Raw genomic sequence first — 16841 nt, 5'->3', positions numbered from 1 at the left:
AAGTTCACACGAGCAGTTGAATTACTTAATTCGGCCTCTCAATGACGATAGTCAATTAACACGTTTCTACGACACATTCGTAATTTGTTTTGACAGGTTCATCGCCATATTATTTTTTTTTCCAATCATTATTTTGTAATGATTATGATAAATACCCTATAAAAATTAGAGATGACACTCATTCATTCGTAATTCGTTAAGTAATCCAACTGCGAATTACATACAACTTGTGTAATTCGCAGCTGAAATTTTCTATGACCAATCATGTTGTTCAGTATCTGCCGGTCCACACTAGGAAACTATTTTTGGGAAACTTTGCGTGAGAGAGAGAGAGAGAGAAAGAAATATCATTCATCTCTCTCGCGGTACGGAGTTTTTCGTACTCGGAAACTCGTTTTGTTTTGTTATTCTTCTCATTCGTTCAAAAACAAATCAATGCAATTATCACGTAGTTTCTGAAACAAAAGTTTCTATGTGTAGACATTAAGGAAACTTTAAAAGAGAATTAAGAAAAAGTTTCTCAACTAAAGTTTTTGTATGTGGACCGGCACTATGTAATTGGGGGTTGAATGATGAATAAGATGTCATCGAAGGAGTTAACGCAATTTTAACATCACACAGCTGGTGTATGCAAGGATAGCGTACCAATGTGCAGTATCCATTGGATCATTCCTCGTATTCGATTCTCTTTATTCCACCGAATTTGAGTGTGATTCGAAATTCAATCAGAAATCGAATAATATTACTATATCCCGCCAAAGATCGGGTTTAGATTACTTTGTCTTACTCAATATTGAAAAACTTGCTTATAATTTAAGATCAAAAGTCATTTTAAATCGTTGTAACTTTCGTGCGAACTTAATCCTGATCTTGAAAAGAACGGGGTCTACCAAATAACCTGAAGCAAAATCTTTGCGTGGGAAACTTTCGGTTCCATCTTTTATCTTGATATAGACACAAAGCTCTTTCTAAGCTGAAACCAAAAGTTCATCATACATCGGGGTTTAAATGTGTTTTTCACATCTCTATATTTACAACTATCTCGTTTATATATCGATCTTAAGCAAGGAATCTCCAGATATTAATGAATCAAACTCTTTTTTCCAAAATTGTGATAAGAAATCAAATATTTGATCGATTGATTGAAAAACTAAACTTTAAATCTAAAAGCTTATAGAATTTTAAAACTTGTATAGTTCTTGTTTTAAAAAACTTTCTGAAATTTGGGAAATACTAGTTAATTAGAACAACTAAATAGTAGTTTTTATTTAAACTAGAGAACTGTGTTAAAATTTTATTAAATAGTTTACTTTCTGTTTAATTTTATTAATTAAACGATTAAAAAATTTCCAAGAAAACAATAACAATAACAAAAGCTCATACAGTTTCCGTCCACAAATTAAGCAATAAAATGTTAAAGAAAAACATCAGTTGAAATAAACTAGTCAGCAATTGAAACTTAAACAATACTAGAATCATACTTTTTTAAAATATTTAAAAAATTTTTGATTAAGTTTTTTTTATAAATTATTTTTTTTATATTTAAAAATAAAACAAGTTAAAGGTTTAGAAAAATCTAAAAAAAGTATTAAAAACACTACACTTAAAAAAAATTTAAAAAGTTTGTAAACAAACTTAAGTTTTAGAAAATTTTAACTTGTTTTATAAAAAAATTATTATAAAACTTTATAAATAAATAAAAAAACACTTTTGCTTTAAACCTAACAACAACCAACCTAGAAAAAAACAAACCCAGTTAATACGTTTCATTCCAAAGAAATTTATGAAACTTTAAAAAAAATTTGAAAAATTGTTTTTTAAACTATAAACAAATTGGTTAATTAAGGCAAATTACTAGAATTTTTTTTTTAATTTTTTTTATATATTATTATATTATTTTTGTATTATTTAAGTAGTAGAGCTTAGTAGTTGTGAAATATTATTATTTTTATTTTTATGAACATTTTATTACTTTTTATATATTTATATGAAAAACAAACAAACGCAAAAAACAAATTTGAAATTTATTAATTATATACCCATGTATTTTAGTAGGAGCCATTAAACAACGACGTTTGGCGGCTAATCGTGAACATCCATATCAGAGAGCTGCTGTGGGGGTCCCAACTAAGCCAGGCTTTATAGAGATCCAATAAAAAAAAAGTGTTTTCTCTGCGAAAAAAACAAAAAAATACATAAAAGTGAATTTCATTTTTTTTTACCTAAATTAATTTTAACTAAACATTAATTAATTTTGTTTACATAATTGAGCTAAAGTTTAAAAATTTTGTCGTTTTTCTTTTAAGTTTAAAAAAAAATTAATAACAATATTGTGTTATATTTTATAATTTCCATTTTCTTTTTTATTCACACTTCATAACAAACGAACAAATCTTCTTTTTATGTTGGTGAAAAAGTTTAATTTTATTTTAAAACAAAAAAAAAAAAAAAAAGTAAGAAAAAAGCCTGTTTTTAGAAGGGGCCCCTCCCTGGCATATTGATTGTTGTAACCAAATAGTTAAATATCTCTGATGTGTGTAAAATGACTTGATTTGTATGCATTAAAAGCAAAACTATTTAACCATAATTCTTACAAAATTACAAAACTCAATTTTTACAGCTTAAAACAGGTTAGTTGTGTTTAAATTATTATTCATATATTTATATATTAATTTTTTTTAAATATTTATTTTATTTTTCTGTTTTAATTTAACATTTAACAAAAGAGACAATATGCTAGAAACTATAATTAGAAAAGGTCAATATTTTGTTTAAATTGTTAATAGTTTAGTGTTAAAATAACTAAATTATTTTAAATTTTGAAACAATTTAATAATAAATTGGTTCTTGCAGTTTTAGCCAGAGACCTTTAAACGTTTCATTAAGTTAAAATTTACTAGATTTTTTATTCTTTCTTAAATACCAAAATCTGTAAGAATAAAAAGTTCTTAACTTTTCCTTTTTCAATTAGTTACTGATTAATTATTTTTCAGGCTTGAGTTCGAATCGTAGTTTAGGTTACATTTTGATACTTTTAATTAACAATCTCACTCAAAATGTTTTATCTTTTCTAAAAAATTTCTTAATTTATTTAAAATAAAAATATTGTCCCTTTTGTTATATGAATTTTTATTTTATTTATATATATTTTTTTACGGCAATTAAGAAAAAAAAAAAAAGAAATAAATTTCAACAACACTTATATTTCTTCTTTGAGAAAAATCAAAACAAACAAACAAAAACCAGTTAAAAATTTGTGAAAAAGCAAAAAAAAAAAACTCAATACCTTAGAATCATTTTTTAATAAATAAACAAAACAAATAATTGTTTCTAAGTTGACTTGTGCCTTTGCAGAACTTTAAAAGAAAGATAAGCAAGAAAAAAAAAAAAAACAAAAACAAAAAGGAAACAGAATTTATAAAAGAACTCTATTTAAGAAAATCAAATTTATTACATTTAAATATAAAATTAGTTTTAGGTTAGTTTTTAAAAAAGTATTTTTTATATACACTTTATAATATAATTAAATTTTGTAAATGTCTCTCGTTTAGTGGAAATCTTTATATAAAATATTTATAAAGCCTTTAAAAAAAAAGCAACAAAATTTTGTTTTGCCTCAAAAAAAAAATTAACTTTTTTTTTATAAAATGTACACTTAGCTTTTAAACAAAAGAAAACAAGAAAAATAAAGGTCAATAATTTAAACAACAGACGAAAAAGCAAACAAAAAACACCCAAACTTTTTGTTTTGAATTTAAAGAAAAAAAAACTAATCCCTTAAAAAAGAAAAAAAAATTAATATTACTAATAATTTTTAAAAAAATTTCCCTTTGATTAAAAAAAAAAAAAAAAAAAAACAACAACAACGTTGGAATCTACGCTGGCCCAAGTTATAAAACACTTCGTTACCGTCCCCTTTATTTGTTAAAAAAAACAAATTTTGCTAGTTATCTACCTTTTGAGCCAAAATTGAAAACAATTTTATTTAAATTAACCCTTTAAGAAGAAAAATTAAAACCTCATTTTTTTCATAACTAATTGAATTGACAAATTAATCAACAACTACAACAATTATAATAACAAATTAGGCTAAAAAACTTAATATTAAACTTAAACTTATTTATTAATATTTGGTTGTGGTTTTTCTTTATTTATAATTTAAGTCATTAAAAAAAACCTTTTAGTTTGTAAGTTGTATATGTAAAACTCTAAAAAAAACAAAACTTGCATTTGCATTGCTTAAAAAAAATGTTTATAATTCTTCTCAACAAAAAAAAAACCTCATCTAAAACACCTTAAACATTTTCATTAAGGCACATAAATTACATCCATCCCCCTCACAAATATCCATTTTAAAACTTTCACCAAATTCTAATAAAACTTTCGTTTTAACTTTTTCATTTTAAACAAAAAATTTCAATATTTAATAAAATTATTAACAATTTTGTTATAGTGTTAGATAAAATGACAATTTCCTTGTATTGTGTTAAAGTTGAGAAAGCAAATCTTACATAATAATCAAATCTTACTTGATAATGACAAAGTTGTTACTTAGTTAGTGGCAACTTTAAGATTGTTGATATAGATCTTTATTTATTATAACTGGAGATATCATGAACCGTATTAAGGTATTCTTTATCGAATGTACTTTTATAACGAAAACAAATTTCCACATTTGATTTAAACTATTTGATATTTCTTGCTCGATATCGAATGTCATAATGTCAAAAAGTGTCATCTAAATCTTGGACAATGTGATGACAATTTCTATTACGTATTTAGCAGCAATTAGTTAAAACTTGTAATAACTTTCTGTCATTCTGAGAATGACCAAGATTTATGTCATTATTATAATGTCTAAATATTAGAATTTGACTATTGTCTTAATGACAAAAGTGTCATCTAAATCTTGGGTATCTAAATACAATTGCCATTATACACATATTGAGCAGTAATAAGTTAAAAGGTTGCATGCCTCAACTTTGTTCTGTCACATTGACAGCATAAGATTTGTGACATGACAAGAAAGTGGTTCGATATCGAATGTCATAATGTCAAAAAGTGTCATCTAAATCTTGGACAATGTGATGACAATTTCCATTATGTATTTAGCACCAATAAGTATGAAGTTGTAATAACTTTCTGTCATTCTGAGAATGACCAAGATTTATGCCGTTATGTCTAAAGATTAGAATTTGTCTCAAATGACAAAAGTGTCATATAAATTTTGGCCAATATGTTGAATACCTTCAATAACTTCTTTTCAACAATGACCAACAGGTTACTTTTTTCTGTCACACTGACAGCGTCAGATTTGTGACATGACAAGAAAGTCTTATACAATTCGGAAAGTGATCAACAATGAAAAAATGTTGACACTAAATCATAACTGAGTGTTATGACTGCCATTTAAGTGACAAAGTTAGACAAATTTTGTTTTAATTATGACAAAATTCTGACATGACAGGAAATTTAAAATGAATTCAAGCTAAACTAAAGTAAAAATATCTTCCTAAATGAAAACTTTTATAAAAAAACAACAATATTTTGTCATAAAAAACTGTGACAGTAATGAACTAAATTTAAAATAAAAATAGGTTTTACAAAATTTTAAAAAAATCAAATACTTTAACGAAAAATTTGTAAAATATTCCAAAATTTTTAATAATAATTTCATAAAAGGTCACACTCAATAACAAATAACAAATTTAATAACGAAATTTTTGGATTTTCCTTTTACTCTCCTACACAATATTAGCAATTGTCTTATCAAACTTATAAAGTTCTTTAAATGTCGCCTTAAACCAGCTTGTTTTCAACTCGTTAATATTGAAATTTTTTTTATCCTTAATTTCACACATTTTCTTCAATTTTCTTCCTTACATCGCACAAATGCAAATGTTTTTTTTTATACATAATTTAAATAATTTTATTAATACTCTCTTAAACATTTAAATAATCTAATGTTATTAATAATAATAATTTTAACTGTTCTTTATTATTTTTTCAAACAACTTTTACTTTCTTAATTTTAATTTTTTGTATGTTTTTCATAGCCAAACAGTATTTATTTAATAATAATTTTGTTTCTTAATTTTATTAATTAATAATAATTACATTTAATCTTAAAAACAACAACAACTATTTTTATATATAATAATTTGTTTATAATTTTACTTTTTTGCTAAATGATATAAAAACTAACCAAAGGCCAAGTTAACTAAAAAACAATTTATATTAAATAATATTTTATTAAAAAATATTTATTAAAATCTATTAATTTTTTTTATCTATAATTCATGTTTTTGTAAATTACTTTATAAAAAAATATTAAAACAAAAAAAAAAAAAAACAAACTTTGTCATTAAACTTGAATAAAAAAAAATTAATTAACTTTCTTTACATTTTTGCACAAATCTCAAAAAAAACCAAAAAGAATAATTAATCTAATCGAAGAAATATGAATGTTTATTAATTAATAATCATGTGTCTGTATGTGTATGTTAAAAGATAATTAAAATCAGTATTTTAAATCAGTTTTAAGAACTTTTAATTTTTCTTTATTTTAACTATATGTGTATGTTTTGTGTGTGTGTGTATATAACATTGTTGCGATTTAACCAAATCACATGTTCGAAATTTCGAATATTAACAACCTTTATCGTCGTATTGTTCGTTTAAATGTTTTTCGAAATATGTGTTTTTTTTAACTGATATTTGAAATTTTGTAGGATTTGATATTTAAAATAATTTTATTAACTTTGTAATAGAAATACTGCCTTATTCAGAACAATTTATCAAAGGTTTATAGAACAAATTTTATATGAAAAATTGTCTTATAAACCTGTAATAAATTGTTATGAATGAGGCCCTTATAGGTTTATAAAACAAATTTTCTTACAAAAATTATTATATAAACCTTTAATAAATGATTTAGAATGAGACTCTAATCTTTATTTGAATTTTTTTTAATATTTTAGTCTATTTTGTTTACTTTTTGAAATCTATATGAGAAATTTTTCTTTTCAATTTCAAATATCAGTTAAATTTGGTAACGGTTTTTACACACAAAACTAATTTAAAATTAAAAGTTCTTAAAATTGTCAAATCCATCCCAATCATGCTCATTATTAGCTCTTATAAACATAAACTGTAAAGTCTATATTAAGGCCTCATTTGCATGACAATTCGATGATAACTATATCATGACTTTCTTCGTTATTCTGCTAAAAGTTAGCAAGACAGTTTAAGGCTTAATGAGAATTGCAGGGATGTCATTCGATTTTTTAAATGAAAATTTGAAATAAATGTTGCTTTTCTTTTACTATCTTGTGAAAAAAAAGGAATGAGAAAGTTTAACTTAAATACTGAAAAATTTTTTAGTTTTTGCTCTCAGTCTTACGAGATATCAAAATATTGACTCTTAATCTATTATGATCATTAAAATTTGATTTGACGAATTGATCAAATAGTCAAGTGATCAGTGGCTGAATTATCGTATTCGTAATCGAATAAGTTCTCGTATTAAAGAGAGAAATTTCAATGACGGTAAAATGTTCGATATAAGGAATCAAAATCTGACTCGATAATTCGATACATTTTCGATAAATTTTGAAAACTTTACTGATTCAGAAACTTTTTTAAAGTTCTCTACAACAAGATCTATATTTGATCATTGTTCTGTTATATCATTCTTTCTAGACCAAAGGAATGTTAATCAAAATTGATTCAAATTCTTTTTGAATTTCGAGTCCTCATGTAAATGGCTATTGACAAAAGTGTCACTTAGTGACAATTTTAAAATCATTCAAATATAAGAAGCTTTTGTATGGAAACAAAGTTTTAAAATTAACGTAAAATGTACTCGGTATCGATTGATATAATCTTAAAAAGGACATATCTCATCAATTGTCGCTCATTACTAATAGCCCGATTCTGTCATTGTAACATGTGATTGGAATCCCTCTGTAGTTTTTGATAGAGAAACATGCTTATTGTACAAAAATCTTCCCACACTTTCAATCTACAAGAAGTAGTCTTTTGAAATCTACTTCATAAGAAATTTCTCTGCGAAAACTTTATTCAACATTTACGAATTCGCCCCTTATTGGCCCCTATTCTGCATTTCAATTCGAATCGAAATTTTCTCCGTTTAGCAACTTTGGTATTCTGCATTGCGATTCGACTCTCCGCCACATAAACAACAACTTACAAAAACGTAGGTACGATCGTAACGCAGAATACACACACTCGTAAAGCATTGAAACGAAATGGAATTGCTTTTTCTTTTTCTTACGATTCAGTTTTTTGTTGAAATACCTTTTTTCGATCGTTGCGTAACTAAATGCGTAAACGTAATCAGAATGCAGAATAGGGGTGATTAATTTCAAACAAAAATACTGAAGCCATTTAGGAACTTTATCAAAACTTAAAAGATTTTAAACGTTTTAACAATTTTTAATAAAAATTAAAGCAATATTTATTTTAAATATTTATTTTTGTTTTATAAAATTATTTAAAAACATACACCTACCTACACATGATTATTAAAATGTAATTTAATTTGTTTTCTAATACTTAATTGCATCAAATTATCGAAACATCAAACATTTAATTAATAACAATTAATATTTACTAACTCTTAACCATTTTTTTCTTCTTTTGCTCCTCTCTTCAACATGCTCTCTAACCCAACTCCCACAAAAATAACGTAAAAATAAAAAAATAACGTTTAATTGAAAAAAATATATAAAACAACTGGGGCGTCTAAAAGGTAGATGACTAAAAAGTAAAAAATTACAGAAGAAATAAAACCTGTGTTTAAGCTGCAACTACTCTGAAATTAAAAAAAAAACAAACTTCTCAACTAAAATAACAACAATGACTACTACAGGATTTAAACAACAACAAACTCAAAATCATCTTTAATAACAAAGGAAAGAAGAGTCTCATCAACAACTAAAAAAAAGTGGAAAACACTTTAAAATAAAAATCTACAAGAAATGAATCTCATTGTATTACAAACCACAACAACAAAAAATCTTCTATTAAATATTAAAGATATCTCTTTTTTTTGGTATATTTTCTAAAAAAACGAACAAAATTTTCAAATTCTCTACTTTTCATTATTTAAAACTTTTTTGCAAAATCTCTTGGGCAAAAAATTGCCTTTTTTCACTTTTTTTATATATAAAAATAAGCCTAACAAAACAACAACAACAAAAATTAATCAATATAATTGTTTTTTTATAATAATGATCATATATATTTTATTATTATAATTATATTTTTTTTCATCTTGTGTGTAATATTTACTTAATACTTTAAATATCAATTTAGTTTCATAAGTTAAAAAAAAAACAGAAAATTTAACAAAAAAAAAAAGAAACTTAAGTTTATATATTTTAAGTAAAAATATATATAAACTTGTTCTTTTTCTTCTTTAAAATTAATTTTGTTAAAATTGTGTAACTAGTTTTTAGGTTAAACTACAAAAACCAATATCCCACACATTTTAATTTTATTTTTCTGAATTAAGAAATTTAAATTCTTTAGTTAATTTAATTTACATTGGAGCGTAACTTTAAAATCTAAAATTTAAATTACAAAAAATAAGAAAAATATTAAAAGAAATTACATATTAAAAATTAAATTTTGTTTAACAAAACGCCATATTTAGTTGTTAATATTGAGAAAAATATAAAACTAAAACTCGTATAATAATAATTATTATTAAATTAAACAACAACAACAACAATTAAATAAATCTTAATAATAAATAATATTTTATACTTTAAATTTAAACAAATATATATTTTGTATATTAAAAACAGTTTAAAATAAAAATAATAAAAATTAATAATTAATTTTAAGTAAAAAAAAATCAAAATAAATTTTGCACTCATTCATCATTAAGCACCATTTTTTTTTTTTCAAAAAAGAATTTCTTTTTTTTTTTTTTAAACACATTTTCTTTCATTATTGCATTTATGGAGAGGTACAAAAACAAAAACATCATCAGAAAAATAAAATTAAATTGAAATTAGTTGGAAGTAAAAATTAATTGATTGTAAATGTGTTTTTTTCTTTTAAGATTAACAAAAATTATTAGATAAAAAATTTTAAAAACAGGAAAGTAATTTGATTTTTTAAGGGACAATTTAAGAGGTTTTCAATTTTTAATATAAATTATTTTTCTTCTTTCATAAAATTTCATTACGATCATAAAAAAACCTAATTTTTGGAATATCAAGTAGAAATTTTATTTTAAAATAATTGTCGCGAATAACTTGTGAAAATTCTTTTAAATTCGAGTTTAAATTTTCTATTGTGAATGTTCCTTGAACTATGCATTCACAATAGTTGAACTTGATTGCAACAGTTGTGAATAAATTTTGTAGTTCGTAAACAATAGTTGATTTTGTTCTTAACATTTGTTAATTGTTTACAAGATTCTATCGCGAACATTCACGACAGGAGTTCTTTTATCGAGAAAAGAATCGGAAAAGGAATTAATATGGGAATCAATATTAAGTTTAATTCTATTAGGGGTGATTAAATTGTCTACGCGTTTTGTGTGTATATTACATTACGATCCTAAATACGCTTTTGAAAGTTATTCACGCCTATTCTGCAAATCGTAAGAAAAAGAAGAAGCAATTCCATTTCTTTTCAATGCTTTACGAATGTGTGTATTCTGCCTTACGATCGTACCTACGTTTTTGTAAGTTGTTGTTTATGTGGCGGAGAGTCGAATCGAAATGCAGAATACCAAAGTTGCAAACGGAGAGAAAATTTCGATTCGAATTGAAATGCAGATTAGGGGTGATTATTTTAGTGACGGAGCTTCGAATCGAAAATGCTGAATACCAAACGGAGAACATTTCGATTCGAATTGAAATACAAAATAGCAGTGATTAAAATTGATACAAATTAAAATAGAATATAAATTATCAAAATCAGCTGTCATGTTCATGCGCCGCTTGGCCACACTTACAAAAGTAGATCTACTCTATGCTTTTGTGCTTGTAACTTGCCGCACACAACTACATTGAGGTATGAATCTTCCAGCTTAATCTATAACTGGGTAGTTATACTACGTAATGGCAACATTTGATCTGAATGTATGATTCACCTGTTTTCAAGTTTGCTCTTTTTCAGAGCTTTCTAAAACCGTCCATTTATCTAAAAGTTAATATACGTCCTATATTTTAGAATCTAATAAAGTTGTATGTTAAATTTTTGGTTAGGAATCGAAGATATCTGCTTTAAATATTTGATAGGAATAGGAAACAGGTGATCAATAAATAATTAGCTGAAACTGTGAGACTTATTATGTGGCGAACATGTCGATAGCTTTTTCTAAAATGATTAGAAAAGAAAATGGTCGGATGTGAAGTTTATAATGAAGATTGAAAGTTTAATTGTTAATTTAGAAAAACACAATATTCTGTTCATATGAAAAGCAATCGAAATGACAAAGAAAAAGGTGTTCCCACGACTATCGGTTCTTCTCACAGGAACGACTCGGAGTTCAACGAACAACGCCCAAGGATTGTCAATCCCGCCTCATCGACTTTACACGTGTCGCTGATACAACAACAAAGAACAAGTAAAGCTATTTCCGTTGAACTGAGATTTCGATTAATACCGAATCTCAAAATTTGGCCCTTGATCTAGTCTGTTGGACTTTAAAAAGTTTGATATCAAATGTAAAAGTTGTGTTTTATCTTAAGGTACGTTCACATCTATCAAATATTGAACAAAAGGATACAATCACTATTTTTTTAATGTTTTCTATTTGTTCTTACATAATTTTTGTAATAGCAAATAAGCGCCCCTATTCTGCATTTCAATTCGAATCGAAATTTTCTCCATTTGGCAACTTTGGTATTCTGCATTTTGATTCGAAGCTCCGTTGCTAAATAAGAACTTACAAAAAACGTACTTACGATCGTAATGAAGAATACACACAATCGTAAAGCATTGAAATAATTTCATTTCAATTGTTTCATCTCTTTCTTACTATTCCGATTTTTGTTGGAATACCAATTTTCGATCGTAATCGACATGCAGAATAGGGGTGAATATCGAAACAAATAAAAATGCGTTTCAGCTATATTACGTATAAATAAATAGATATTTATTTATTTAGATCACGTGATTTCATAAAATATTTGATAGTTGTGAACGTAGCAAATCTTTCAAAAAGAAATCCATACGAGTCACAAAGTACTTAAAATACAAATTTGAAAATTTTAATTTTCGTATCGAATCAATACTTGAAAGTGTTGGAAACAACGTTGCAGCATTTGATATTGATATAAATTTCCAATTTATATCAAATTTTGTTTGAAATTCGTTCGGTGGGAAATTAAGCCTAAGCTATCGCTGAGCTGAACCAAGATAAATTCTTTACTTTTTGACAGGTTTCGCGTTAATACTTGTTTTATTCCTGTCAATTTTATAAAAATACAAACATTTAGAAGCAACTTAAACTATCAAGAATGTTCCCAGAACTTTAAATAGAATTTTATTCGTGATTTTGGAAGTGAAAACGCTTGCATTAAACGCATTAACTCTTACTTTTGAAAACCTCTTTTATTTTAATTTAATATTAGAAATTATAAAACAAATTAACGGATTTTTTATTTTCGAAGAAATTCTTTTTTATCTTCTCATTAATATTATTTCATAAATAAATTTTAAGTAAAACTATAAAATACTGTGCCTTTTATAACATTGAAATTAAAACAAATGTTTAAGCAATTAATAAATTGAAAAAAAAAGTAACAAATGGAATTGGTAGCCCTAAAAGGATTAAAAGTTGATAAAAAAATGTTTCAACACAGAGCGTAGTTTCAAGTTTTTAAAACAATTTATGTTATTACACAGTTACTTAGTCCAAATTACCCCATTATTGGTGGTTTTGATAGCGAATTAAAGTTTCTTAAAGAATATCTCAAATCGAATTGAAATTTATAGTAGCAAATTGTAACATTTTAAAATCAACTGAAAACAAAGTCAAAATGTTCAACCAATAGTATATAACGAATTTTTAAAGAACATGATTCTTATATAAATCTAAAAACCTGAATGTCCTCAGAATAAAACCTGGAAAGTTAATTCGAAAAACATCAAATTAAAGTCCAATTCAAAAATTGCAAAAAAACTCCTAATCATGTATTAAATTTTATAAAAATCTCATTATTTTATTTTACATAAAGAAATTAAAGAAAATTTCACAATTTTCAGTTGTCTGAAAAACCAAAACGAATATTTTAATTAACATTTATTAACTTACTCATACTAATTATGTGCAATTATTTACTAATTACAATTTTCTTGAAAACAAAAGAAAATTTAATTAAAAAAAAAATTATTTCAGATTTTTCTTTTATTTTTCGATTTAAGTCAAATTATGAATTAAATAAAAACACATAATTTAAAGATTATTATTTTTAATTTAAGTTTATAAAATACTACAAACAGTAAAATTTTTTAAAATTATTTTCTTATTTTTTTGGTTCATTTTATTTTTTTATAATTATAATTTATATCAAGTTTTATTGTTTATATTAAAAAAAGCTTAATATAATAAAAACATTTAATTAAATAATAATAATGAAGATTATAATTATTAATACAAAAATAATACAATTTTAAGAGAATTATTAAAACAATAAATAAATCGTAATATTTATGTAACGAAACAAATATTTAAATATTAAACAAAATAATAAAAACAAAAAAGTTTCTTAAATAAATGTTTATAAAAAAAAATGAAAAATAAAAGTGTTTTATTCAAGAAAAAATTAAAAAAAAATACAAAGAACTTTTAAAACTATTTCGATGGTCTTTTTTTCTATCAACTGGACAAAGGTTTTGTTTTTTAAACTAAGAATCACTGTATTTATATTATCTGAAATGGCAGCAAAAACAAATTGTCATAACACTTTTAGCAATTTGTTTATTATGACATCCCACAGTGTTTGAAATCATATTCTATTGATATAGAATGCTATAAATTTGAACCCAAACGGTTTTCTTTAAAAAAATTATTAAAGTTTACTTTTAGGCATCAAAAAGTATTTGAGTGTCTAAAATTTCATAAAAAAATGTTTATTTCACCCCTAAAGTATGTAAAAGTTCATTATTATTATTTTTTTTTTAATAATATTTAAAATTTAGTTATTTGGTATACAAGTGCAATTCTATACTCGTATAAAAATGTTTAATTAAACCTGCAAATCTAATTAAAATTCCTTGAAACATTGCAAATATAACAGTATCAGTTTTCACACATAAAACTTAAATGGCGAATGTGATATGAGGAATTATTTTTTTAAAATTGTGTATTAAAAATACATTTTAAATTTGTACACAAATTCTATTCAATGCTATTTAAAATATTTAAAGAAGTATGAAATATTGTAGGATTTAGTTTAAACTAACATGTAATGGTAGATTCTTCTTCTTCTCCCAAAACATTTACATAACCACACACTGGGGTCACAGATAATTTATTGCAGTGTATTTATCAGAAAATATTACTCATATGCAGTGTTTGGTTTAATTTAAAACAAAAGGAAACAATACATTAACTTTGTAAGATAATACTATGGACTAGACTAGACTATAGACTAGACTATAGACTAGACTATAGACTAGACTATAGACTAGACTATAGACTAGACTATAGAACTAGACTATAGACCTAGACTATAGACTAGACTATAGAACTAGACTATAGACTAGACTATAGATTAGACTATAGACTAGACTAGACTAGACTATAGACTAGAGACTAGACTAGACTATAGACTAGGCTATAGACTAGACTATAGACTAGACTGTAGACTAGACTATAGACTAGACTATAGACTAGACTATAGACTAGACTATAGACTAGACTATAGACTAGAACATAGACTAGACTATAGACTAGACTATAGACTAGACTATAGACTAGACTATAGACTAGACTATAGACTAGACTATAGACTAGACTATAGACTAGACTATAGACTAGACTAAGAATAGACTAAGAATAGACTATAGACTAGACTATAGAATAGACTATAGACTAGACTATAGAATAGACTATAGAATAGACTATAGAATAGACTATAGACTAGATTATAGACTAGACTATAGACTAGACTATAGACTAGACTATAGACTACACTATAGACTACACTATAGACTAGACTAGACTATAGACTAGACTATAGACTAGACTATAGACTAGACTATAGACTAGACTACTATAGACTAGACTATAGACTAGACTATGACTAGACTATAGACTAGACTATAGACTAGACTATAGACTAGACTATAGACTAGACTAGACTATAGACTAGACTAGACTATAGACTAGACTAGAATATAGACTAGACTAGACTATAGACTAGACTAGACTAGAATATAGACTAGACTATAGACTAGACTATAGACTAGACTATAGACTAGACTATAGACTAGACTATAGACTAGACTATAGACTAGACTATAGACTAGACTATAGACTAGACTATAGACTAGACTATAGACTAGACTATAGACTAGACTATAGACTAGACTATAGACTACACTATAGACTACACTATAGACTATAGACTAGACTATAGACTAGACTATAGACTAGACTATAGACTAGACTATAGACTAGACTATAGACTAGACTATAGACTAGACTATAGACTAGACTATAGACTAGACTATAGACTAGACTATAGAGAGACTATAGACTAGACTATAGACTAGACTATAGACTAGACTATAGACTAGACTATAGACTAGACTATAGACTAGACTATAGACTAGACTATAGACTAGACTATAGACTAGACTATAGACTAGACTATAGACTAGACTATAGACTAGACTATAGACTAGACTATAGACTAGACTATAGACTGCTATAGACTAGACTATAGACTAGACTATAGACTAGACTATAGACTAGACTATAGACTAGACTATAGACTAGACTATAGACTAGACTATAGACTAGACTATAGACTAGACTATAGACTAGACTATAGACTAGACTATAGACTAGACTATAGACTAGACTATAGACTACTATAGACTAGACTATAGACTAGACTATAGACTAGACTATAGACTAGACTATAGACTAGACTATAACTAGACTATAGACTAGACTATAGACTAGACTATAGACTAGACTATAGACTAGACTATAGACTAGACTATAGACTAGACTATAGACTAGACTATAGACTAGACTATAGACTAGACTATAGACTATAGACTAGACTTTAGACTATAGACTAGACTATAGACTAGACTATAGACTAGACTATAGACTAGACTATAGACTAGACTATAGACTAGACTATAGACTAGGACTATAGACTAGACTATAGACTAAACTATAGACTATAGACTAACTATAGACTAGACTAGACTATAGACTAGACTAGACTAGACTATAGACTAGACGAGACTATAGACTAGACTATAGACTAGACTAGACTAGACTATAGACTAGACCTAGACTAGACTAGACTATAGACTATAGACTATAGACTAGTACTATAGACTATAGACTATAGACTAGACTAGACTATAAAGACTATAGACTAGACTATAGACTAGACTATAGACTAGACTATAGACGAGCTAGACTATAGACTAGACTATAGACTAGACTATAGACTAGACTATAGACTAGACTATAGATAGCTATGACTAGAACTATACTAGACTAGACTGACTATAGACACTATAGACTAGACTATAGACTAGACTATAGACTAGACTATAGACTAGACTATAGACTAGACTATAGACTAGACTATAGACTAGAC

General features: G+C 25.4%; 1 protein-coding gene across 3 annotated transcripts in view; it reads left to right on the top strand.

Moving 5' to 3' along the window:
- Positions 1 to 8981, top strand: part of LOC119602258 (protein held out wings) — a 93987-nt gene extending 85006 nt beyond the window's left edge. The window contains exons 8-9 of one of the 3 annotated variants that reach the window (XR_005231327.1): positions 2053 to 2630; positions 8778 to 8981. Coding sequence is in view for 1 of the 3 variants with exons in the window: in XM_037953673.1 (XP_037809601.1) it covers positions 2056 to 2156 (101 nt within the window). In the remaining 2 variants the exon portion in view is untranslated. Of the gene's footprint in view, positions 1 to 2052; positions 2631 to 8773 lie in introns of those variants that run through there. The other 2 variants (XR_005231326.1, XM_037953673.1) reach the window with 2 other exon arrangements.
- Positions 8982 to 16841: the final 7860 nt, after the last annotated feature.

The sequence above is a fragment of the Lucilia sericata genome, unplaced genomic scaffold (genome assembly GCF_015586225.1).
Source record: "Lucilia sericata isolate MDLA Ls3-8-SP2 unplaced genomic scaffold, ASM1558622v1 Contig000217F_arrow, whole genome shotgun sequence".
NCBI classification, from domain to species: Eukaryota; Metazoa; Arthropoda; class Insecta; order Diptera; family Calliphoridae; genus Lucilia; species Lucilia sericata.
This window is presented reverse-complemented; position numbering and strand designations above follow the sequence as displayed.